This window comes from Bufo bufo, chromosome 3, assembly GCF_905171765.1.
Source record: "Bufo bufo chromosome 3, aBufBuf1.1, whole genome shotgun sequence".
Classification (NCBI taxonomy): Eukaryota; Metazoa; Chordata; class Amphibia; order Anura; family Bufonidae; genus Bufo; species Bufo bufo.
The window spans coordinates 257,562,000-257,588,212 of record NC_053391.1 but is presented as its reverse complement, the minus strand read 5'-3'; the positions used below and the strand labels follow the sequence as shown (position 1 = coordinate 257,588,212).

The 26,213-nt window shown below is 44.0% G+C and overlaps 1 protein-coding gene across 1 annotated transcript; it reads left to right on the top strand.

Annotated features, from left to right (window-relative positions):
• The first annotated feature begins 76 nt into the window (after nt 1-76).
• MED20 (mediator complex subunit 20) lies at nt 77-25,825 on the top strand. Its single transcript, XM_040424114.1, has 4 exons — nt 77-232; nt 11,082-11,236; nt 16,132-16,385; nt 25,149-25,825. Exons 1-4 carry the CDS (start codon nt 219-221, stop codon nt 25,365-25,367), a joined length of 642 nt encoding a protein of 213 aa, XP_040280048.1. The 5' UTR covers nt 77-218; the 3' UTR covers nt 25,368-25,825.
• The last annotated feature ends 388 nt before the right edge of the window (nt 25,826-26,213 follow it).

Genomic DNA, 26,213 nt, shown 5'->3' with positions numbered 1-26,213 from the left:
GTGCTACGGAAAATGTCTCCAACTTGGATGTGTGTGTGTGAGCCATAGCTAAAATGGTTGCGTCTAAAGTCTATGCGCCGTAAGGGCCTTGTGATGTCACAGGGTCAGGTGACATGCTAAAGTCATGTGGCATTGACTACCAGTCGACTTGTCCCTCCCGTGACGTAATATCTGTGCGCTTTCATTTTAAAGTACAGGTTTGAGAAAAAAAAACAACTATGGGGGTGACATGGTAAGTGTATGATATTGTATTGCCTAGAGTGTATGGGCTCCCGGGAGGTTTAGATGAGAGGTGGTAAAAATAGCCTCTAGATCAGGTGTGTGTTCTGGGGGTTAGGGTTAGTGGTGGCCCTGACTATAAAGAACAGTCAGGCATAGCAATTGTGTCCCCATCGTGTACATACAACTTGTGTCAGGTGACATAATAAATGTGATGTTGTGTTACGTGTCCACCATCACATCATGGATAGCAAATCACTGCCGCCTGGTTATTTGTTTTATAGGAAATCATTCAATAAAACCTTGAAGACTTAAGACTACTTTCACACGCACGCCGGATCCGCAGATTTGGATGTGACTGAAAGCATTTGTGAGATGGATCCGGATGTGGATCCGTCTCACAAATGCATTGCAAGAAAGGGTCCATCTCTCCGCTTGTCATGAGGACAGACGGATCCGTCTTGTATCTTTTTTTCACATTTTCACCGGTCTGCGCAGACCGGAAGGACGGATCCGGTACTAATACATTCCTATGGGGAAAAATGCCGGATCCGGCATTCAGGCAAGTCTTCAGTTTTTTTTTCCTACGGTTTTCTCTTTTGCCTGATCAGTCAAAACGACTGAACTGAAGACATCCTGATGCATCCTGAATGGATTACTCTCCATTCAGAATGCATGGGGATATGCCTGATCAGTTCTTTTCCGGTATAGAGCCTCTAGGACGGAACTCGTGCGGGAAAGGAAAAACGCTAGTGTGAAAGTACCCCAATACAGACATCCCAACCTGCAACAACGCATTTCAGGGAGGTTTTCTTTTTTTTTCTTTCACAAACCTTTTATTACATTTTCCAAACATGCAGTATCTGCACACTTTGCTCTATGGTGTGGAGGACTGGGCTCATTACCCTGCCCCAAATTATCATATTTATGTATATGATTAAAGGGATTCTGTCACCACCTATAAGCCCTATGTCCAGGGTAGCATTCTGATTTCTAAGGTGGCCTTATAAAAGCTATTTGTTGCTTTATTCTGTGGAAAAACAGGTTTTACTAACCTGTCAATCATTGAATTAAGGTACCCAGGGGAGGTCTGTGGATGCATGGTGCCCGGCCGCACGCATCGCCGTTCGTGCCCAACGCCGCCTTCTACTCCTCAGTGCCGCCTCTCCCTCCCTCCCCCTCCTCCCGCTTTGAGATCCCGCGCGTGCGCACAGGCTCAGCCTGATACGCCGTTGCGGACTGCTGGCATCGGCTTCTTCTTGCACTGTGCGCACTGCTACAGGTTGCCGGAAAGGAGTAAACTAGAGATAGGAAGTTCGGATCTTTCACATGAATCGGTTCATTCGCTGAGCTGACAAGAAGCAAGTGAACCGAAGCTTAGGTTGCACAATGCGCATGCGCGGATGCTTCGATTCACTTGCTGAGTCGCTGAGTCTGCTCTTGGTCTGAGTCAGGAAGTTTATTCTTTAAAACCCTGTGTGTAATTATCTAAATAATAGAATTAAAATGGAGGGTTAAATGTGTAAATGTATTTAAAAAAATACATCTCTCTCAATAGTTCTACAGCTACTGAATGAGACAGAAGAAGGGATCCCTTTAACATATATATCTCCTTGAGAAGCCAATTTGACCCTAAAGGGTTAATTCAACCTGTAATGTAAACTCTGTGTCATCTGTCACTTCTCTTATCTCTCTGCTCTGCTATCAGTAAACCTTTTCGGGATATATTGTTTCACATGCGGGCGTCAGGGAGCCGCTATCTAATAGCGGGAGACTCGGGAGACTTGAGATCCCTGCCAATACATTTATATCCCTGCTCTTTCAGAGGTCAAGATTGCCCGATAAGCTATACCAGTGACTGCTAGCTCTCTCTGTTAGTATAAGAAAAAAAAAAGATTTCAGCTCACCCACCGTCCTCCTTCGCCGTGCACGGATCCCGGACCAGCAATCAATCAAAACAGTAGAAAAAAATCCAGCAGCAGGCTCAGGATAAAATCTTATTATTTCTTTATTATAAAATCCACAGGCTGACCAGAAAGGCAAGGTCTACATGTTTCGATTACGTCTTAATCACGACCACCATGATTAAGACGTACAGTAGAAATGCATACACCTTACCTGTCTGGTCAGTCTGTGGATTTTATAATGGAGAAACAAAGAACTTGGATTTTATCCTGAGCCTGCTGCTGTATTTTTTCTACTGTTTTGATTCAGTCTCTGTTAGTGTATAAAGGGGTACACCGTATGGACAGAAGCACTGGGACACCTACAAGAGCTTTAATTCCACCCCATTCTAAGCCCATAGGCATTAGTATGGAGTGGGAGCTAAGGCCAGTTTCACACTGTAATGGGGACAATAATAGGACGTTCTATTCTTTTGTGGAACGGACATACGCAAACAGGATGCACACTTCAGTTTTTTTTGCAGAGCCATTAAAATGAATGGTTCTGCATACGGTCCGCCCAAAAAATCGGAACACCACATGGAAAGATAATACATTGGTGTGCATGAACCCTAATACTTAACCTTTTTTTCAAATCTGTTTTTATTTTCTGATTTCAATTTATTTTCTTTTTTAAGCTGTTAACAGCATTTAGATATATGCTTTACAGTACACCATGGGCCATAGACATAATAGACTGGAAGGACCTCATTGAATTCTATGGGAGCGTTTTCTAGGTATGGTCGGTGATCTGTGCAGACTTTAGGAGGGAATAGATAAGTATTGATATCACCTATTGTGACTGGTGGATCGTGTGTTATCTATACATAGGTGATAATTTGTCATTCTAATCCTGCCTGTAATGATAAGGGGATAACTGCAGTAAAGTGACCAAGAAGAACCAGAAGTGTCTTAGTGGCCAGTGCAAAAACTGCAGGATTTTTTTAATATAGGTACTGACATGGAAAATAAAAAAAAACATCATCAAAAATATGTTTGAAATAGCGTGCGCTAAACAATGGGTAATTTTCTGATTACACATTCCCTTTAAAGGAAATGTTAAACAAGTTTTTAAAGAATTTTTGGTGGTTATTTTTCATTTTCCATGTCAATATCTATATTTAAACAAAAACCATAAATCTTGCAGTTTTTCCACTGGTCACTAGGTCTAATAATAGGAACCATTTCTTGGTCTGTACAGATCACTTTAGTGCTGTTATCTCCGTATCATTGCAGCCCCATTATATCACCTCTCTGTACAGACAACACAGGATCCACCATTCACATTAGGTGATATTACAGCTTATCAGCTCCCTCCTGACCTCAGTACGGGTCACAGAACATACCTAGAAAACTCTCCCATAGAAGTCAATGAGGTCCCCTCCAGACCATTGTGTCTACTGTCCAGGTGGCTGCCGTAAAGCAATTTTCTTAATACTTTCTAAATGCTGTTAAGAACAGCACAGGCAAGATGGCCGCCCCATAATCATGTTCAGGAAATAGGATAAAGAAATCTGCAATCAGAAAATTAAAACCGGATATGGTTTGTGTCGCTGGCTGGTTTTAACTGGCTGGTAAAACAATTTTGGTAACACATTTCCTTTAAAGAAGTTTCATTTTAACACTACATTTATATGCTTATGAGGTTCTTAAAGTCACGGATGGGGAGTTGCTTGGGGGAACAGACACAGTGGCCGCTCCCTAATAACACCATTCTGGCGGGTTGACAGTCCCTGGCGCTGTTGTAGGTGAGGTTGGGCACACCTGCTATTCTGACTTATGTGCAGTGTGCTGATTATTCCAGATTCATTACACGTGCACCGAAAACCAGATGACAATGGCAAATGTTCAAGATTTAAAATTGCTTGTGATGGTGTCAATAAAGCAGGGCTCGACAAATCCCGGGCGCCAGGTCGCCATGGCGACCAGGAATTTGGTCCTGGCGCTTGGGTATTTGTCAGCCCGTTTTCAAAGATGCGCTCTCGGCGCGCACCATGGTTTCCTGAGCGGCACAGTGGAGGAGAGGAGTCCCTCCCTCCCCACTGTGCGCGGCTGCCGCTGGCCACTAAGAACAGGGTAGGAGGAGGAGGGGAGGGACTGTGGCCACTGCGCCACCAATGAATGTGCCGGCCATATCCCGGCCCCTATGACTGCACGCTGTGATCCGCGCGATTAACCCCTCAGTTGAGGGGTTATTCGCGCGGATCACAGCGTCCTGTCAGAGGTCGGGGGCCGGGTTCTTCAGTCTCGACTCTCTGCATTGGTGGCAGTGGGCAGTTCCGATCGGAGTCCCAGCAGTGTAATGCTGGGGCTCCGATCGGTTACCATGGCAGCCAGGAGTCACGCTACTGAAGTCCTGGCTGCGAATCTGCGATGGTATGTTAGTGAGCAGCATTATACTCACGTGCGCCGTGGCCGCCGGGCGCTCTTTCTTCTGTCTGTGCGGCTCATTGCTATGCTTATAGCATTAGCAATGCGCCGCACAGACCTATGAGAAGAAGGAGCTCCCGGCGATCACGGCGCACGTGAGTATAATGCTGCTCACTAACATACCATCGCAGCCAGGACTTCAGTAGCGTGACTCCTGGCTGCCATGGTAACCGATCGGAACTGCCCACTGCCAGTGCCACCAATGATGGGGGGAGGAGGAGGAGGGGGACCCTGTGGCCACTGCCACCAATGATTAATACTGGGGAGGGAGGCAGGGTGGGTTTGTTACCAGAGGGGGCTGATAAGAGGGAGGCTGGAGGGGCTGATAAGAGGGAGGCTGGAGGGGCTGATAAGAGGGAGGCTGGAGGGGTTGATAAGAGGGAGGCTGGAGGGGCTGATAAGATGGGGGCTGATAAGAGGGAGGCTGGAGGGGCTGATAAGAGGGAGGCTGGAGGGGCTGATAAGAGGGAGGCTGGAGGGGCTGATAAGAGGGAGGCTGGAGGGGCTGATAAGAGAGAGGCTGGAGGGGCTGATAAGAGGGAGGCTGGAGGGGCTGATAAGAGGGAGGCTGGAGGGGCTGATAAGAGGGAGGCTGGAGGGGCTGATAAGAGGGAGGCTGGAGGGGCTGATAAGAGGGAGGCTGGAGGGGGGCTGATCAGAGGCTGGAGGGGGGCTGATCAGAGGCTGGAGGGGGGCTGATCAGAGGCTGGAGGGGGGCTGATCAGAGGCTGGGGGGGCTGATCAGAGGCTGGGGGGGCTGATCAGAGGCTGGAGGGGCTGATCAGAGGCTGGGGGGGCTGATCAGAGGCTGGGGGGGCTGATCAGAGGCTGGAGGGGGGCTGATCAGAGGCTGGAGGGGGGCTGATCAGAGGCTGGAGGGGCTGATCAGAGGCTGGAGGGGCTGATCAGAGGCTGGAGGGGCTGATCAGAGGCTGGAGGGGCTGATCAGAGGCTGGGGGGGCTGATCAGAGGCTGGGGGGGCTGATCAGAGGCTGGGGCGGCTGATCAGAGGCTGGAGGGGCTGATCAGAGGCTGGAGGGGCTGATCAGAGGCTGGAGGGGCTGATCAGAGGCTGGAGGGGCTGATCAGAGGCTGGAGGGGCTGATCAGAGGCTGGGGGGGGCTGATCAGAGGCTGGCTGCCATGGTCAGCTCCCTGCTGTTGTGTGCACAAAGCACAGGACAGCAGGGAGAGTGTAAAGTCCTATTCACCCTAATAGAGCTCTATTAGGGTGAATATGACAAGGGTTCTAGCCCTTAAGGAGGCTAATAGTTATTAAATAAAGTAAAAAAAAAAAGAAGTTTGAACACCCCCCCCCCCCCCCCCCAAATATAGAAAACGATATATTGCGATATACATGCTTAAAATTATATCGCAATATAGATTTTATGACGCGGCTCCGCCTGGCTCCTAACTTTTTTAGCTGGCTCCTAGATTCCAAGGAAATTTGTCAAGCCCTGCAATAAAGCCTGTATTATTAGGGAACAGACACAATGGCTGTGGCCCCATCTTCATGACTTTAAGAAACTAATTTGCAAGTAAAATGTTCAACATTAAAAGAGAATCTTTTTTAAAAATGCATGTACTGAGTATGTATAGAGGACATATATAGGCAGCTACACATATCAGTCACATTATTATGGCCACCAACTGATATACAGAGTAACCTCCATGTGCAGCACGGACAGCAGCTAGATGGGCTGGGCGTGACCTAATAAGGTCCTGGTAGGTTGTCACAGGTATCTGGAACCATGCTGACTGTAGTACATGCTATAGTTGCTGGGAGGATTCATAGAGTGAATATGATGATCGAGATCATCCCACCAATGCTCAGTTGGAAATTAGGGGTCCAGGGTAGTAATTGGAAGTCTGGGTCATGCTCTTCTAGTCCTGTGACATGTCGCATTGTCTTGCTGGAATATCCCATCCACCCCAGGGAAGACAGTCAGCATGTATGGGTATACGTGATCTGAAACTATGGATTCATACGCATATTGGTTGAGAATGCTTCCCAAATGGATGAGTGGACCCAGAGAATGCCACAAAAACATTCCCCAGCCCATAACTACCACCACCAGCTTGTGTTCTTCCAGCAGTGGTTGCAGGGAATTTGTTCTCTGATGTTTCTTGCCTGACACACCACATGAATCATTGGAGAAGGCAACCCTTTGCCAATCAGCAGAGGCCCAATTCTAATATGCCACAAAAATTGAAGCCTTTTCTGCTGATGCGACTTAGTTAGCAGAGGTGGAGTGACCATCCGTCTGCTTCGGAGCCCCATACACAGTAGGCGTAGCTGAACTGTTTTAGACACACATCTGTTAGCCCCTTGTTTATTTTGGTGGTGAGCTTCTCCACCGTAGCGTGTTTGTCCGCCCCCGCGCACCTTTGTATCCGACGTTCCACGTCACTTATCCTCAGTGGTTCCATCTGTCCACACGTGATACACTTTCAGCACAGCAGCACGAGAATAGTTCACAAACTGGGCAGTTTCAGAAATGCTGCCACCCTTGGCCCAAAAGCCAATAATCACCCCTTTTACCCATGACATTAACCCCTTAAGGACCGGGCTCATTTTCACCTTAAGGACCGGGCTCATTTTCACCTTAAGGACCAGGCTCATTTTCACCTTAAGGACCAGGCCATTTTTTGCAAATCTGACCAGTGTCACTTTAAGTGCTCATAACTTTAAAACGCTTTGACTTACCCAGGCCGTTCTGAGATTGTTTTTTCGTCACATATTGTACTTCATGACACTGCTAAAATTGGGTCAAAAAAGTTAATTTTTTTGCATAAAAAAATACAATTTTTACCGTAAATTTTGAAAAATTAGCAAATTTCAAATTTTCAGTTTCTCTACCTCTGTAATACATAGTAATACCCCCAAAAATTGTGATGACTTTACATTCCCCATATGTCTACTTCATGCTTGAATTGTTTTGGGAATGATATTTTATTTTTTGGGGATGTTATAAGGCTTAGAAGTTTAGAAGCAAATCTTGAAATTTTTCAGAAATTTACAAAAACTCAATTTTTAGCGACCAGTTCAGGTCTGAAGTCACTTTGCGAGGCTTACATAATAGAAACCACCCAAAAATGACCCCATCTAAGAAACTACACCCCTCAAGGTATTCAAAACTGATTTTGCATACATTGTTAACCCTTTAGGTGTTGCACAAGAGTTATTGGCAAATGGGGAGGAAATTTGAGAATTTCATATTTTTGTCAAATTTTTCATTTTAACCCATTTTTTCCACTAACAAACCAAGGGTTAACAGCCAAACAAGACTGTATCTTTATTGCCCTGACTCTGCCGTTTACAGAAACACCCAATATGTGGCCGTAAACTACTGTACGGCCACACAGCGGGGCGTAGAGTGAAAGGTGCACCATATGGTTTTTGGAAGGCTGATTTTTATGGACTGGTTTTTTGACACCATGTCCCATTTGAAGCCCCCTGATGCACCCCAAGAGGAGAAACTCCCTAAAAGTGACCCCATCTAAGAAACTACACCCCTCAAGGTATTCAAAACTGATTTTACATACGTCGTTAACCCTTTAGGTGTTGCACAAGAGTTATTGGCAAATGGGGATGAAATTTGAGAATTTCATTTTTTTGCCTAATTTTCAATTTTAACCCATTTTTTCCACTAACAAAGCAAGGGTTAACAGCCAAACAAGATTGTATCTTTATTGCCCTGACTCTGCCGTTTACAGAAACACCCCATATGTGGCCGTAAACTACTGTACGGGCACACAGTAGGGCGTAGAGTGAAAGGTGCGCGGTTTGGTTTTTGGAAGCCAGATTTTGCTGGACTGGTTTTTTGACACCATGTCCCATTTGAAGCCCCCCTGATGCACCCCTAGAGTAGAAACTCCATAAAAGTGACCCCATCTAAGAAACTACACCCCTCAAGCTATTCAAAACTGATTTTACAAACTTTGTTAACCCTTTAGGTGTTGCACAAGATTTAATGGAAAATAGAGACACAATTTCAAAATTTCACATTTTTGGCAGATTTTCCATTTTAATATTTTTTTTCCAGTTACAAAGCAAGGGTTAACAGCCAAACAAAACTCAATATTTATGGCCCTAATTCTGTAGTTTACAGAAACACCCCATATGTGGTCGTAAACCGCTGTACGGGCACACGGCAGGGCGCAGAAGGAAAGGAATTCCATACGGTTTTTGGAAGGCAGGTTTTGCTGGACTGTTTTTTTTGACACCATGTCCCATTTGAAGCCCCCCCTCTATATTACACTTTTTGTGCAGCAAGGTAACAAGAAATAGCTTTTTTGGCACGTTTTTTTTTTTTGTTATTTACAACATTCATCTGACAGGTTAGATTATGTGGTATTTTTATAGAGCAGGTTGTCGCGGACGCGGCGATACCTAATATGTATACATTTTTTTTTATTTATGTAAGTTTTATACAATAACTTCATTTTTAAAACCAAAAAAATGTTTTAGTGTCTCCATATTCTAAGAGCCATAGTTTTTTCAGTTTTTGGGCGATTATCTTGAGTAGGGTCTCATTTTTTGCGGGATGAGATGACGGTTTGATTGGCACTATTTTGGGGTGCATATGATTTTTTGATCGCTTGCTATTACACTTTTTGTGACGTAAGATGGCAAAAAATGGCTTTTTTTACACTGTTTTTATTTTTATTTTTTTACGGTGGTCATCTGAGGGGTTAGGTCATGTGATATTTTTATAGAGCCGGTCGATACGGACGCGGCGATACCTAATATGTATACTTTTTTTTTATTTATGTAAGTTTTACAGAATGAGTTCATTTTTAAAAAAAAAAAAATCATGTTTTAGTGTCTCCATAGTCTAAGAGCCATAGTTTTTTCAGCTTTTGGGCGATTATCTTGAGTAGGGTCTCATTTTTTGCGGGATGAGATGACGGTTTGATTGGTACTATTTTGGCGTACATGCGACTTTTTTGATCACTTTTATTACTTTTTTTGGGAAGTAAGGTGGGCAAAATTTCAATTTTCTCATAGTTTTTATTTTTTTATTTTTATGGCGTTCACCGTGCGGGGAAAGTAACATGACCATTTTATAGATCAGGTCGTTACGGACGCGGCGATACCTAATATGTGTAGTTTATTTTATTTTTTTAATTTTTATTCAGTGATAAATGTTTTTTTTTTTATCTTAACTTTTTTCACTTTTTTTTACATTTTTGTGACCCAGACCCACTTGGTTCTGGAAGATCCAGTGGGTCTGGTGTCTGTATAATACAGTACAGAACAATATATATTGTTCTGTACTGTATTTTACTTACACTGAACAGATCTGTGCTTTTAGCACAGATCTGTTCAGCACCATGGACAGCAGGACGCCTGAGCAGGCGTCCTGTTGCCATGGGAACCCTCCCCGTCTGCTCAGAACTTCGCAGACGGGGAAGGGTAAGGACGGGGCTGAGGGGGGCTCTCTGGGGGCTCTCTCCCTCTCCATCGGGGGGCTGCAAAGCCACAGCAGCCCCCCGATGGAGAGGGAGGGAGCTCCCTGACCGATGACAGTTAACTTTTTCCATACAGCGGTCCGTACAGACCGCGGTATGGAAAGGGTTAAACGGCTGACATCTTCACAGATGTCAGCCGTTTATACCAGGGTGCCAGCAATGTGCTGGCACCCTGGTATACCCACTAGAAGCCAACGATCGTTCATGGGGAGGCGGGCGGGGGATCGCGATCCCGCCTGCCGCACCGCCCGCCTCCCGCAACGCCCCCACCGCCTGCGACACCCCCCCCGCACCACCCGCCGGCATCAAATCGTGCAGGGGTGCAGGGGGGGGGTGAAAAATAATGATTTTAGCCACTCTAAAGTTTCTGATCCCCGCGGTCAGGGACCGCGGCGATCAGAAACTGCAAAAAGCGCAGCAAACCGCAGGTCTGAATTGACCTGCGGTTTTCTGCGATCGCCGATACGGGGGGGTCAAATGACCCCCCCCTGCATTGTTACGGGATGCCGGCTGAATGATTTCAGCCGAAATCCCGTTCCGATTAACCCCTGCGGCGCCGGAGTTCCGATTTTAAGTCAGGACGTACCGGTACGTCCTCGGTCCTTAAGGACTCGGGAAATAGGGCGTACCGGTACGTCCTAGGTCCTTAAGGACTCGGGAAATAGGGCGTACCGGTACGTCCTAGGTCCTTAAGGGGTTAAGGAGGGATACATGTGCAGACAGCCTATCGCACACCTTATGTATCCATCAAGCCATGTGCTGCTGACATCTAAGGTAGGAAGTGGTCATAATAATGTGACTTGGCTGTATTTATACACACTGCAGTGGTGGTGGTTTGGGAGCCTGAATCCTGCTGACAGGATTTTAAAAGTATGTTGCCATTTATCTTTGGATTTCATGGAGGTTTGTAAGGGAATTTGACAAAAGATTTCTATGCTGAAAAAGGCTCTTGTGTCTGACGTTCTACATTTCTTTGGTGCCAGTTATGCCATGAACTGTCTGTCTTTTATTACAGTGTCACGCAGTTTCCATTGGCAGAAGGGAAAAGTGTGCAGCAAACTGTTGAAATCCTTACTCGCAAACTGGAGCAGCTGGGAGCTGAGAAACAAGGGACGTTCTTTGTGGACTGTGAGACCTACCACACTGCAGGGACCACTGTGGGGTCAACAGGTATTTAGAACGTTACACTGATCTATGTGTCATTCAGGTGCTCTGTAAGAGGAGGGACCATGCAGTTATAAATGGGGGAGAGGGGCTAGTAGTGGTCGCGCAGTCAATTTCATTTAGACCATCAGTGATCCTCTAACCATTCCAAGTCATAAAAACTACTTTTGCACCTGCCTGCGCTGTCAATCTAAAGAAAAGTATTTGCCCCCCAGAAGAGGCAGAAAGTGCCAAGCTGCGGACCAGGGGCAGCACTGAAAAAGTGAGATCGGACAATCCTATTAATAATCTTTTTATCCTGGTACTTTGTTCCGGGAGGTGCTAATCCATATGACTTCATAGGTGTAACCTCTACCATAATAATGGTGTCTTCATTCGAAACAGAGAATTAGTTTTGGCCGCTCTGGCTCACCAAGGGGAGAAAAACAGTAAGGGTATATTCACAAGTTCAGGAAGTGCCTAGGAAAAAATTATTTTTCAAAGATTCTGCAGCAGGAGACAAACACTTTTCTACCACTGATGTGCCAGGAGATCCATGTGAGGATTAGCCATGTTGTAATTCAATGGGGCCTGTCGACAGCTATTCCATGAAGAATCCACACAAATAATGCGTATGCTGCAGATTTTAAAATCCACATGGTGATTATTCCATGATATCCCATTCACTTGCAGTGGATGCACAATGTCAGTATATCTGATAAAGATTTAGATGCAGAATCAGGAACATGGCCTAATGGACATCAGAGAGGAGGCAGATTTGTATAGACCATAAATTGCCCCATGGTTTGCACACGCCATGAGAGCAATCTGTGGTTTTGCATAAGCTAGCCATCAGTTGTTCTAGATTCCTTGCATTCCTTATGTCGGTGTATAAGTTATGATACATTTCATGTATAGAGTAAGCAGGTGTTCAGCTGCTGTTTGAAATGAAGCCTTTTGAAGAGGACCCCATGAGCTTTTAAACCTTTTAAAAAGGGCAACGTTTGATAGCGTTAAGGCGCCAAATCAGGTGGTGAAGCAGAAAGCCTGAAGGTACAATAATGTCATTAGTGCAAGATGTGGAGGAAAGTAACCACTTCAGATGTGTTGGACTAACCGGAGATTTCGTATCTCTGTTTATTAGTTGTAAGTGATAATTTTCAGGAAAAAAAGCTTGCTCAGGTCAGTAGAGAAGTAATATGAACCCCTTCCCGACACATGTCGTACTATTACATCATGGAAGCCACTGTGTTCCCACAATTTGTCGTAATAGTACGTCATGGTGATGGGGCGGGCACCGTAGCGGTACGCGCGCGATCACTGCAGTGGTCCGGCAGTCCCTGGTAGCCGGGCCCCTGCTGTTTCCGCTATAAAAGCCGATGCCGGCGGAATAACCCCTTCTATGTCGTGGTCTGCGCCGACCGCAACATAGAAGGGGTTTAAAATGCTAAATATGACTATATATGAGTATACCTGGTAGATAAATAAAACTTGACTTTTAATTTTATATTATCATTAAAAAGAAATGAGGCTATCTAAAATCTAAATCACAGTTCCTTATCAGCCCTAGTTCCCTTGTCTTATTGTTTGCGGAGAGGAAACATCACAGGGAGTACTAGGCTCACTATCTTGAACGTCCTGTCTGTCCCTACTATAGTAGTCTAGATAGTGGAATTGTTGACAGGCTGTAGTCGGAGCACTCGCCCTGCTTCTCCTACCAAACTAAACAAACATCTAAAGAGTCATCCAACGCATTTCGCCAGAGTTCATGGCTCATCAGGGAAATAAATTCGTAGTGCTTTGCAGTGCTCTGTGCAGTGGCAGGGCTACATTTGTTTGTTAGGGGCAGTGGCGACATAGAAGGGGTTTGTGTCGCTGCTGTGGCGGGGACTCGATGTGTCAGAAGGCAGCCCGATGCCATGCAGAGGCTGCCCAATGCCTTTCATGGCATCGGAACCTGCCTTCTACGGGTGCCCATGAGATCCAGCCTCAGGCTGGGTCTCCTAGGCAACCTGTTCGTGTACTACAGTGATTAGTACACTAACAGGCAATGCATTACAATACAGATGTATTGTAATGCATTGCAGAGGAGATCAGACTCCCAAAAGTAAACCTCAGAAATAAAGTTAAAAAAAAGTGTTTTTAACCACCTCCGGACCGCCGAACGCAGCGACGCGTCCTGGAGGTGGTTGATTCATTCCTCCTGGACGCGCCGGCGCGTCCTCTCGCGAGACGCGAGATTTTCTGTGAACGCGCGCACACAGGATCGGAAGGTAAGCGAGTGGATCTCCAGCCTGCCAGCGGCGATCGTTCGCTGGCAGGCTGGAGATGTGATTTTTTTAACCCCTAACAGGTATATTAGACGCTGTTATGATAACAGCGTCTAATATACCTGCTACCTGGTCCTCTGGTGGTCCCTTTTTGTTTGGATCGACCACCAGAGGACACAGGTAGCTCAGCAATATGTAGCACCAAGCACCACACCACACTACACTACCCCCCCCCCCCCCGTCAATTATTAACCCCTGATCACCCCTGTTCACCCCATATAGACTCCCTGATCACCCCCCTGTCATTGATCACCCCCCTGTAAGGCTCCATTCAGAGGTCCGTATGAATTTTACGGATCCACTGATAGATGGATCGGATACGCAAAACACGGACGGACGTCTGAATGGAGCCTTACAGGGGAGTGATCAATGACGGAGGTGATCACCCCATATAGACTCCCTGATCACCCCCCTGTCATTGATCACCCCCCTGTCATTGATCACCACCCTGTAAGGCTCCATTCAGACGTCCGTATGAATTTTACGGATCCACTGATAGATGGATCAGATCCGCAAAACACATACGGACGTCTGAATGGAGCCTTACAGGGGAGTGATCACCCCATATAGACTCCCTGATCACCCCCCTGTCATTGATCACCCCCCTGTCGTTGATCACCCCCCTGTAAGGCTGCATTCAGATGTCTGTATGATTTTTACGGATACACTGATACATGGATCGGATCCGCAAAACACATACGGACATCTGAATGGAGCCTTACAGGGGGGTGATCACCCCATATAGACTCCCTGATCACCCCCCTGTCATTGATCACCCCCCTGTCATTGATCACCCCCCTGTAAGGCTCCATTCAGACATTTTTTTGGGCCAAGTTAGCGGAAATTATATATATTTTTTTTTCTTACAAAGTCTCATATTCCACTAACTTGTGTCAAAAAATAAAATGTCACATGAACTCACCATACGCCTCACGGAATCCAAATGCGTAAAATTTTTTAGACATTTATATTTCAGACTTCTTCTCACGCTTTAGGGCCCCTAGAATGCCAGGGCAGTATAAATACCCCACATGTGACCCCATTTCGGAAAGAAGACACCCCAAGGTATTCCGTGAAGGGCATATTGAGTCCATGAAAGATTGAAATTTTTGTCCAAAGTTCGCGGAAAGGGAGACTTTGTGAGAAAAAAAAAAAAATCAATTTCCGCTAACTTGTGCCAAAAAAAAACAATTTCTATGAACTCGCCATGCCCCTCATTGAATACCTTGGGGTGTCTTCTTTCCAAAATGGGGTCACATGTGGGGTATTTATACTGCCCTGGCGAAAACTGGTCCGGGGTAGAAAGGGTTAACTTCTTAACTTCTTAAAAGGGATTCTGACAGCAGTTTTGACCCCTCAAAACTTGTGACAGAGGCGAATAGGTGAGGGATAAAGTTGTTGAGACATATCTTGGTGGGAGTTGATGCTTCTATCCTGGGCTTTGTGCACTGAAGGCTTCCCAACCTCTCCCCTCTGAGTCTAGCGGTCTCCTGACAGATCTTATTTGGTCTTACCTCTGGCAGCGCATAATAGAAATACAAGAATGGCTGTTTTGGAAACCCATCAGCATGCCACAGTCGCATTGTGGACCAATGGGGGGCCTTTGTCTAACAGACTAGATGCAGCGGGGTGCCGGCAACATGCTAGAGCTGACACCCAGTGCGCCATAGCTCCTGTGACCGCACCACCCCAGTGCTGTAAATGTAAAGCAGTTTGCTGGAACAACCCACCAGCTGCGTTATACATTTATGCAGGTGGAGAAAAGGGGTTAAGCTGTTTAACATAGTAACCTAGTTTATAAGGCTGAAAAAAGACATCCGTCCATCCAGTTCGGCCTGTTATCCTGCAAGTTGATCCAGAGGAAGGCCAAAAAAAACCTGAGAAGCCAATTTTCTTCATTTTAGGGGGAAAAATTCCTTCCTGACTCCAATCAGGCAATCTGAATAACTCCCTGGATCAACGACCCTTCTCCAGAAATCTAATAACGATAACCTGAGATATTACTCTGTTCTTCATCCCCTAGTTTAAGCATGTTTCATCTTTAGTCCAGGCTTGGGAGTCATCTTCCATAACTGCTTCTGGCTTCATGGGTTGTGCCCCTGCCCTGTTCTCTCCTAGGTAGCTATTTTAAAAGAATATTCTGGTTTTTAGAGGTTATCCCCTTTCCACAGGTCCTACCGCTGGGACCCCCAGTGATCACGAGAACAGGGGCCCGTACCCCCTGCAGCCCCCCTGAAATGAACGGAGCGGCCAGTCAGGCATGCACGTGGCCACTCCCTTGATCTCTTTGGGAATTCCGGCATTAGCCGAGCGCACAGGATACATAGTAAAATCACGTTTCATAGCATGTTATATCTTATGCATGAGGAAGATCCCCAAAAGAGAGCAATTTCCATTCTGGCATTTGTGTTCTTACTGGCTTGTAGTGCTTATCCAACAAAATCGATGGCGGCATTGTCTATTGTCTTGGCAATATTGTATTTTAATGTGGTATGTGTGTGCCATTGTTTTTTTGCCCCTTTCACCCCCACCCCTTATTACCTGGGTTGCTTATATAATTAGAAACTGACAATTTTTCTGTGCATCAACTAGGTCAGTCTGGAAAACTTCTGTACATCATGCACTGCTCGGAATACCCCCTCAGTACCTTCGCTCTGTTTGAGAATGGTCCCTGCTTAGTTGCTGACCAGAACCTGGATGTACTGATGATAAAACTTAAAGGATTCTTCCAAAATGCAAAAGCCAACAAGATGGAGACACGCGGCACGCGTTACCAGTATTGTGATTTCCTTGTCAAGATTGGCACAGTCACTATGGGACAGAGTGGTCGAGGGATATCTGTAGAGGTATCTTCATTTTCTTTGGCAACAAATAAACAGAAAACGTCAAAGTGTCTGAAATATTAGAGCTAGAATTTTCTGTCCTGGGCTAGTGCTCTAGAAATGTGAAAATGAGATCGCTGGATATGGTGAAAACAATACGACATGACAAGCCCCACTCCTTTTTCTGTGGTCAGCTGCTCCCTTGCTGTTTCACCACTGCCTGGCCCTGTCAAAGCAGCTGGGGGGGCTGGTCACAGAAACCAGCGGAGCTAGGGTGCAACAATAGCTCCGATGCTGGCAGTCAATTCTGACCACGTCATCTAAGGGGCTTGAAAAGGAAAGGGGGCTCCCTCTGACTCTTCATCATCCACCTGCACTGTGGTGACAGGAGGCTAATAATTGCTGTGGCAGATCCAGGCGTTGCAGACGTCTTGGGGCTGGCCAGCTACGGAGGCTTGTGAGGTACAAACCCAGGCTGGGTCTCATAGGTGAACTATCGGTATAAGGCTGGGATCACATCACCGTTCATTTTTCCATTCTTCCGATCGGTCAGAAGAACAGAAAAATAAAGAAAAAAAATTGATCCTGTATTTTAAGCATCCGTTATGCTCATTTATGCACATTTGGTATCCGTTTTAGCCATTTGCATCTGAGATCCGTCATTTTAGATGAAAAAAAAAAAGTCCTGCATCTCAGATGGACATGGCTAAAATGGATGCCAAATAAGCATAACACATGCTTAAAGTACAGGATATTCTGGCAGATCAGAAGAACGGAAAAATAAACGGTGATGTGAACTCGGCCTAATGCTGGCAGTTCAATGCAATACAATACAGCATATACTGTGCTGCAATAAAGGGGTTGTCCGGGTTCAGAGGTGAACCCGGACATATCCCCTTTTTCACCCAGGCAGCCCCTCTGAAATGAGCATTGAAGCATTTATGCAGGGCAAGGGCTTTTTTGTTTACATTTTTCCACCTTTTCCACCTAGCAGTGTTCCCAGTGACGTCACCAGCATTAATGGGCAGGCTTTAGCGCTACCCTAGCCTATTTTCTGTGCAGGGCAAGGAAGAGCATCGGAGCATGAAATGCTCATCTCAGAGGGGCTGCCTGGGTGAAGAAGGGGACATGTCACCCCTTTAAAACAGTGATCAAACTCCCGCAAAAAGTTTCATTCTCTGACCTGCTAGAAAGGTACATGATGTCATCTGTAGTGAATGTAATCTTCTTACCAGTGGCTGTATTTGTGAGCTATCCCCTCCCTTCTGCTTCTCGGCTGTGTGTGACCAGCAATCAGACTTTCCAAATAACACAGCATCTTATGTGTGGACAGGAAGTCAGTTTCTCTGTGTATTCCTATGGAAGCCTCAATGTCAGTCTCATAGGAATGAATAGAGAAGTAACTGACTTCCTGTCCTGTCACTTGGAGATAGAAGTGCTGGTCACATGACACAGCTAAAAATTAGAAGAGAGGGGATAGCTCACAAATACAGCCGCTGATGAGAAGATTACATTCACTACAGATTACATCGTGCACCTTTCTAACAGGTCAGAGAATAGAACATTTTTGTGTGAGTGCTACTTTAAAGTCCCATTGTGTGACAAAAATAGAATGTCCTTTCCCCTCATCAAGCCATTTACAATGAAAAACTTACAAAAATAAAATAAAAACAGTGCCTAAACAACCATTTTTTTAATTCACCTTGAATCACAAAAGTCTAATATTTGAGCAATCAAAAAAGTAAAAATGTACCTCAAAATGATACCAATGAAAATCACCTGATCCTACAAAAATTGATCCCTCATACAAGACTATCGCCAGAAAAGTACAAAACAAATGGTGACTCAAAAGCATGATTTTTATTTTTAAAAATGCTTAGTGTTAAAGTTGTAAAATGTAAAAAAAAACTGCAGCAGAATAGTCATTTTTACTACACAGTGTACACTGCAATAACAAAACCCAAAAAGCAGTGACATAATGGGGTCGCTTTTTGTGGATTTCCACTGTAAGAGTACCTTAAATGTTTCTTCAAATGTGACATGGTGCCTGAAAATGAGTCTGCCTTCCAAAAGCCATATGGTGCTCCTTCCTTCTGAGCTCTACGGGTGTGGTCATACAGCAATGTATGAGCACATATGATATGTTTCCGTATTCAGGAGAAAATTGGTAATATTGTGAGGTGCATTTTCTCCTGCTATTGTGAAAATTAAAATTTTGGCCCCTCTCAGTAGAGCGAGTTCCACACTCCGGACTCGCAACATAAGTTGGCAGCAGCTACCGTCCCAGCACTTACGGGGTTGCATAGCATTATATTGATTTATGATGCTAAATAACCCTTACAGCTCTGGAATGTATTGGATAACAGTGACAGCATTATGTCTGTGTTATCCAATATATTCCAGAACACTAAAGGTTACATAGCATCATAAATCAATATAAAAAAAGGAGGAATAGAGGCTCACCCAGCTAAGGAATGGATAGGTGCTCTAGTCACGTATTGACCCACCCAGTCAAGAGAAGGAACAAAAATAGATTATAGAGTAAAGTGACTGGCACTCGACCTTTGACACCATGAGTCGGTATACAAGGAAAACAATTTATTTGCAGAGTAATATGTGGATGAAATGGTTCATACAATATGTATAAAATCGCAGATAACACTTGTGATGATTACTACAGTATGTATAAAATCGCAGATAAGATAGCTAAAATAATTCGCATGGGTATAATCGTATGGCTAAAAATCGCAATTATAACACACACCAACATGAATTAAAAGTCAAGAGTAGGTCCTGCGATATGGGAATCCAAACCATACGCGGTTCGAAGTGTATGCTCACTCCTTCATCAGTGGTCAATGATGAAGGAGGGAGCATACACTTCGAAACGTGTATGGTTTGGATTCCCATATCGCAGGACCTACTCTTGACTTTTTATCGATAAAACATCTGACAAATAGAAGCGCTTATTTTCTAAGAACTTTTATACCACCTCTGATATCCAAGACTCGACCGTACAGCCGGGAACCAAGTTTACCTGAGCACGTGGGACGCCGAGCTGACACCTCCAGGACCATATGGGGTATCGTACCTAGACGGCGAACTAACACGGCCGGAGTCTTCGAGGGGAGGGAGGTAAGGTCGGATACTGACCGCTCCGTGGGACGCCACGTAGCAGCGGAGGTACAGGCCGACAATAAACCACTATCGATTTCTGTTATTCGATTTCATCATCCAAAAAAGTCACTTTTTCAACATCTATTCTCTTGAAGTATTTCATACTGACCCAACTACTTATTCAAAATTACACTGTCTACTATAGTTAAAACTGTGGATTTCATCTGCTAAACATCGAGTGAGAGGACCATCCAAATACCACCCATAGGCTTTAAGAATTGGGACTATAATTTATACCAATGCGAATTCATGTTGGTGTGTGTTATAATTATGATTTTTAGCCATACGATTATACCTAATGCGAATTATTTTAGCTATCTTATCTGCGATTTTATACATACTGTATTAATCATCATAAGTGTTCTTATCTGCAATTTTATACATATTGTATGAACCATTTCATCCACATTTTACTCTGCAAATAAATTGTATTCCTTGTATACCAACTCATGGTGTCAAAGGTCGAGTGCCAGTCACTTTACTCTATAATAAATCAATATAATGCTACGTGACCCCGTCAGTGCTGGGAGGTCATGACGGGAGCTGCTGCATACGCATGCTGCGAGTCCGGAGTGTGGAACTCACTTGTCTGAAAGGGGCCTTTCTTGTAAAAAATAAAAATTTTCATTTTCACAGCAAAGTGTTCCTAAATTCTATGAAAAATGTATTGGGGTGTAGTTTCAAACACTTGGGTCACGCGGGGGGGGGGGGGGGGGGGGGGTGTTTCACCATAGGGGTACCTCAGAGGGTATTCAAATGTGACATAGTGCCCAAAAAATACTCCAGCAAAATCTGCCCTCCAAAAGCCATAATGCACTTCTTCCCTTCTGAGCCCTGCCATGTGCCTGTACCACAGTTACATGAAATGTTTCTGTAAAGTACAGAATAATGGTAATCAGTATTGAGGTTTGTTTTGCTGTTAACCCTTGCTCTGTTACAGGAAAAAAGCTGATTAAAATTGAAAATCTGCAAAAAACAAATCAAATTTCACCTCTACTTTAATTCTTTTAGAACACCTAAAGGGTTAACAAAGTTTGTAAAATCAGTTTTGATTAAATATGAGTGGTGTAGTTTCTAAAATGGGGTCATTTATAGGTGGTTTCTATAATGTAAGCGCCATAAAATGAATTTATTCCTTTTAAAAAGTCTGTTTTGGATATTTTCTTGAAAATATAAAAAATTGCTTCTAAACTTCTAAGCCTTCTTACGTCGTAAAAAACTAAAATGACAAAATAATTCCAACATAAAGTAGACATATTGAGAATGTTCAGTAATAACTATTTTATGAGGAATTATTACTATCTGTCTAAAAAGCTGAGAAATTCAAATTTCAAAAATTGCTAATTTTTCCACATTTTAGGTCAATTTAGGATTTTTTTTTATAAATGGAAGATATATTAACCACTTCCCATCTGGGCCATTTGCCCCCTTTCTGACCAGGCCAAATTTTGCAAAACTGACATATCTCACTTTATGGGGTAATAACTTTGGAACGCCTTTATTTATCCAAGTCATTCAGAGATTGTTTTCTCGTGACACATTGTACTTCATGATAGTCATAAATTTGAGTCAAAATATTTCACCTTTATTTATGAAAAAATCCCAAATTTACCCAAAAATTTGAAAAATTCGCAATTTTCTAAATTTCAATTTCTCTGCTTTTAAAACAGAAAGTGATACCTCATAAAATATTTATTATTTAACATTCCCCATATGTCTACTTTATATTGGCATCATTTTGGAAATGTCATTTTATTTTTTTAGGACGTTAGAAGGCTTAGAAGTTTAGAAGCAATTCTTCAAATTTTTAAGAAAATTGCCAAAACCCACTTTTTAAGGACCAGTTCAGGTATGAAGTCACTTTGGGGCCTACATAGTTGATACCCCCATAAATGACCCCATTGTAGAAACTACACCCCTCAAGGTATTCAAAACCGATTTTACAAACTTTGTTAACCCTTTAGGCGTTCCACAAGAATTAAAGGAAAATGGAGATCAAATTTTTAAATTTCACTTTTTTGGCAGATTTTCCATTTTAATCAATTTTTTTCTTTAACACATCGATGGTTAACAGCCAAACAAAACTCAAAATTTATTACCCAGATTCTGCGGTTTACAGAAACACCCCACATGTGGTCATAAACTGCTGTATGGGCACACGGCAGGGCGCAGAAGAAAAGGAACTCCACATGGTTTTTAGATGCCATGTCCCATTTGAAGCCCCCTGATGCACCCTTACAGTAGAAACTCCCAAGAAGTGACCCCATTTTGGAAACTAGGGGATAAGGTGCCAGTTTTATTAGTACTATTTTTGGGTACATATGATTTTTTGATCATTCATTATAACACTTTATGGGGCAAGGTGACCAAAAAATTGGTTGTTTTAGCACAGTTTCTATTTATTTATTTTTACAGCGTTCACCTGAGGGGTTCAGTCAAGTGACATTTTTATAGAGCAGATTGTTACGGACGTGGCGATACCTAATATGTATACTTTTTCTCATTTATTAAAGTTTTACACAATAATAGCATTTTTGAAACAAAAAAATTATGTTTTAATGTGTCCATGTTCTGAGAGCTATAGTTTTTTTATTTTTTGAGAGATTTTCTTATGTAGGGGCTCATTTTTTGCGGGATGAGGTGACGGTTTTATTGGTACTATTTTGTGGGACATACGCATTTTTGATCACTTGGTGTTGCACCTTTTGTGATGCAAGGTGACAAAAATTGCTTGTTTTGACACAGTTTTTTTTTTTTTTTTTTTTTTTTTTTTTTTTACGGTGTTCACCCGAGGGGTTAGGTCATGTGATATTTTTATAGAGCTGGTTTTTACGGACGCGGCAATACCTAATATGTATACTTTTTTTTATTTGTTTCACTTTAACACAATAATAGCATTTTTGAAACCAAAAAAATGATGTTTTAGTGTCTCCATGTTCTAAGAGCTATAGTTTTTTTATTTTTTGAGAGATTTTCTTATGTAGGGGCTCATTTTTTGCGGGATGAGGTGACGGTTTTATTGGTACTATTTTGTGGGACATACCCATTTTTGATCACTTGGTGTTGCACCTTTTGTGATGCAAGGTGACAAAAATTGCTTGTTTTGACAGTTTTTTATTTTTTTTTACGGTGTTCACCCGAGGGGTTAGGTCGTGTGATATTTTTATAGAGCTGGTTTTTACGGACGCGGCAATACCAAATATGTCTATTTTATTTGATTTTTTCTATTTTTAATTTTTTTTTTTTATTCCTTACTTGGGAACTTTTTTTTTTTTTACATGTGAAACTTTATTTTATTTTATTTTTTCAACCCTTTATTTTTTTTATTTTTTTTTACACTTTTCGTCCCCCATAAGGTCATACAAGACCTCTGGGGGACATTTGCTTCACTTTTTCTTTTTTTTTTCACTGTTGATTTCTCCTGTAACTGGGGCTGACATAGTAGCCCCAGTTACAGGACAAATGCACCCCTAGAGAGGCTGTACAGCAGCAATCCAGCGCTGTACAGCCTCAGAGCAGGGCTGATCGAGGTCTCTGAGAGACCTCACACAGCCCCTGCACACTCCGGTCACGGCGGTCACATGACCGCCGGGCCGCAACAGGAAGCGCACAGCGCTTCCTTCTCTGCAGACACAGCGCTCGGTGAGCGCTGTGTCTGCAGCGATCTAGAAGGCAGGGACACCTGGGCACTGTCCCTGCCTTGTCTTAGGGTTGCCCTGCTGTCACTGACAGCGGGCAACCCGATCAGCAGCTGCACGATTAGCGTGCAGCTGCTATTTCTGACAGGACGTTTTAAAACGTGCTGTCAGAAATAGACGTCCACCCATAGGACGTTTATAGTCTATGGGCGGACGTGAAGCGGTTAAAGGGGTTGTCCGGGTTCAGAGCTGAACCCAGACATACCTCAATTTTCACCCCGGCAGCCCCCCTGACTTGAGCATCGGAGCGCACCGATGCTCTCCTTTGCCCTGCGCTAAATCGTGCAGCGCAAAGGCATTTATTTGAGATCCGGTGACGTACCGGGGCTCTCCATGGGGCTGCCAGGAACCCCGGTGACGACACCGGCACTGATGGGCGGGATTTAGCGCTGCCCTAGCCAGTAAAACGGCTAGGGCAGCGGTAAAGCCGGCCCATCAGAGCCGGTGACGTCACCGAACACACTGCCGGGCGGAAGTTTTCGCCCGGCAGTATGTTATTGAAAACAAAAGAGCCCGTCCCCTGCGCGATGCTAGCCTCAGGGGGGCTGCCTGGGTGAAAATAAGGGTATGTCCGGGTTCAACTCTGAACCCGGACAACCCCTTTAACTTAAAGGGGTTCTGCACTTTCATTTAACTGATGATCTATCCTCTGGATAGATCATCAGCTTCTGAACGGCGGGGGTCCGACACCCAGGAACCCCGCCGATCAGCTGTTTGAGAAGGCAGCGGCACTCCAGCAGCGCCGCGGCCTTCTCACTGTTTACCACCGGGCCGCCGGCCCACTGACGTCACGACTAGTATCAACTAGCGTGGGCGGGGCTAAGCTCTGTTCACTTCAATGAAGCTTAGCCCCGCCCACGCTAGTTGATAGTAGTCGCGACGTCAGTGGGCCGGCGGCCCGGTGGTAAACAGTGAGAAGGCCGCGGCGCTGCTGGAGCGCCGCTGCCTTCTCAAACAGCTGATAGGCGGGGGTCCTGGGTGTCGGACCCCCGCCGATCAGAAGCTGATGATCTATCCAGAGGATAGATCATCAGTCAAATGAAAGTGCAGAACCCCTTTAAATTTACCATTGTCACGAAAAAAAAAACTATCTCATAATAGCTTGGATAACTAAAAGCTTTCCAAAGTTATTACCGCACAAGGTTTGCAAAAATAGCCATGGTCAGGAAGGTAAAAAATGGCAGGGTCTTGAAGGAGTTAATTGGTGTAAAAAAAAAAGGGGGGGGGGTTAAAGTTCTTTAAAGCAAGCTTGTGAAACAAAGCTGATATGTAGGTAGAGATGAGCCAAAAAGAACCATCCATTCTAGGGCTCTGTTCACAAAATGGGTTTCATCTAAGGCCAAAAGAGATTTCCCGAGGAGGATACTGTAACATGGGTTACAGGCTTCTTTGTGTAGACATAGAATACAGGTGTGGTTTTTTGCAATATGATTGATAGATTTACGTCTGGATAAAGAAAAGCATTGTCTGCTTTAAAGGGATTACCCAAACTATAAAACATGCCCCTCACTGCTGCATCTCCCTGTCACGCAGATTAACACATCCGGCGTCAACAACCAATAGCAGATAATGACGGGGACGAGCCTCTCGTGACACTGCGAGTTGCAGTGGCGGCCTTGCAGGGATCAGGAGCGACACAGGTGCTGGGGAGAAAAATAAGTATAATCTATATGAGGGGCCCGGCTTTTGAGGGCATGTTGTATAGTTTGGATAACCCCTTTAACCTTAATTGTCAATGGCAGACGTATTCAAAGATTAGGGGTATATACATTTTGATTTTATCTGAAGGGGGGGGGGGAACAAAGAAAAAAGTATCATAACTTCCCTCCTGTTTTGCTAATATATGGTTAATTTTATATATTGGTTGGAAAGTATCTTTTACTCCAAAATTAATTGACGTTTTCTTTCTCAGGTGGATTATTGCCCTTGCGCTGTGCCAGGGGACTGCTGGAATCTGATGGTGGAGTTTATGCAGAGTTTAATGGGTAGTCATGCGCCAACAGTTCCTCCTGTTTTCAACTCCAAACACGATGCACTGTATACACCTGCAGACACCATGGTGCAGTACATGGAGCTGCTTAACAAGATCCGCAAGCACCAGCAGGGAACAGTGACTGGAATGAGATTATGAGACTTGCACAGCTCTCTATTTTTTTTATGGAAAAGTTGACCTCTTCACAACAAAGGCCTTTTGGGTAGGAGGAAGGATATTTTTATTGAAAAGGACTTTAGATATCTGTTGCAGAAGTCTTTTTGAGTAGCTGATAGTGTACAAGACAAAAATAGTTACTTTTCATGTATTTTTCAAGTGGACGTCTTGTTGGCATCATTGTAGATCACTGTTCCAAATAATGTACAAAGTAAATGACACCTTGTGAAAAGGGTAATACATCATTTAATATGGTATTACAACAATATTTCAGATGGTCATTGTGTTTTATACCTTGGTTTCTATAAAGACTGTTGAGAAAATGTGGACAGTTTGGAGGTATAGCTAAGGCTGACCATATCCACAAATCCAGCCTAAACAGTTGTCTATTTTTAAAGTGTAACTAACCTTTTGAACATGTTTTTATAAAAAAAAAAAAATGATATTCATTTTTGTAATATACTTTACTTATTTTACTGTTTTAGTGTCCTGCGTCTTTTAACAGAGCAGTCACAGGCAGGGGCTCTGCCTAGCACATTGCTGCTTCTACCTGTGCCTGCTCTGATACAGCCTGGCATAGCATATTGAACGAGGGTGCCTAATAGGTCACTAAAACAATAAGCTAATTCAAGTGTATTCCAAAAATGAGTTATGGCCCATAAAGAATAGTTTAAAAAAAATAAAATAAGTTCAAAAGGTTAGGTACACTTTTTAAAAGGGTTTTCCCCACGCCTCCACAACAGCACTACCTGGAGGTTGGCCCGCCTTCTCAGGGACAGGAAACAATAGCGAGATCAGCCAATAAAGGGCCCCCTCCCTCTTACCTCT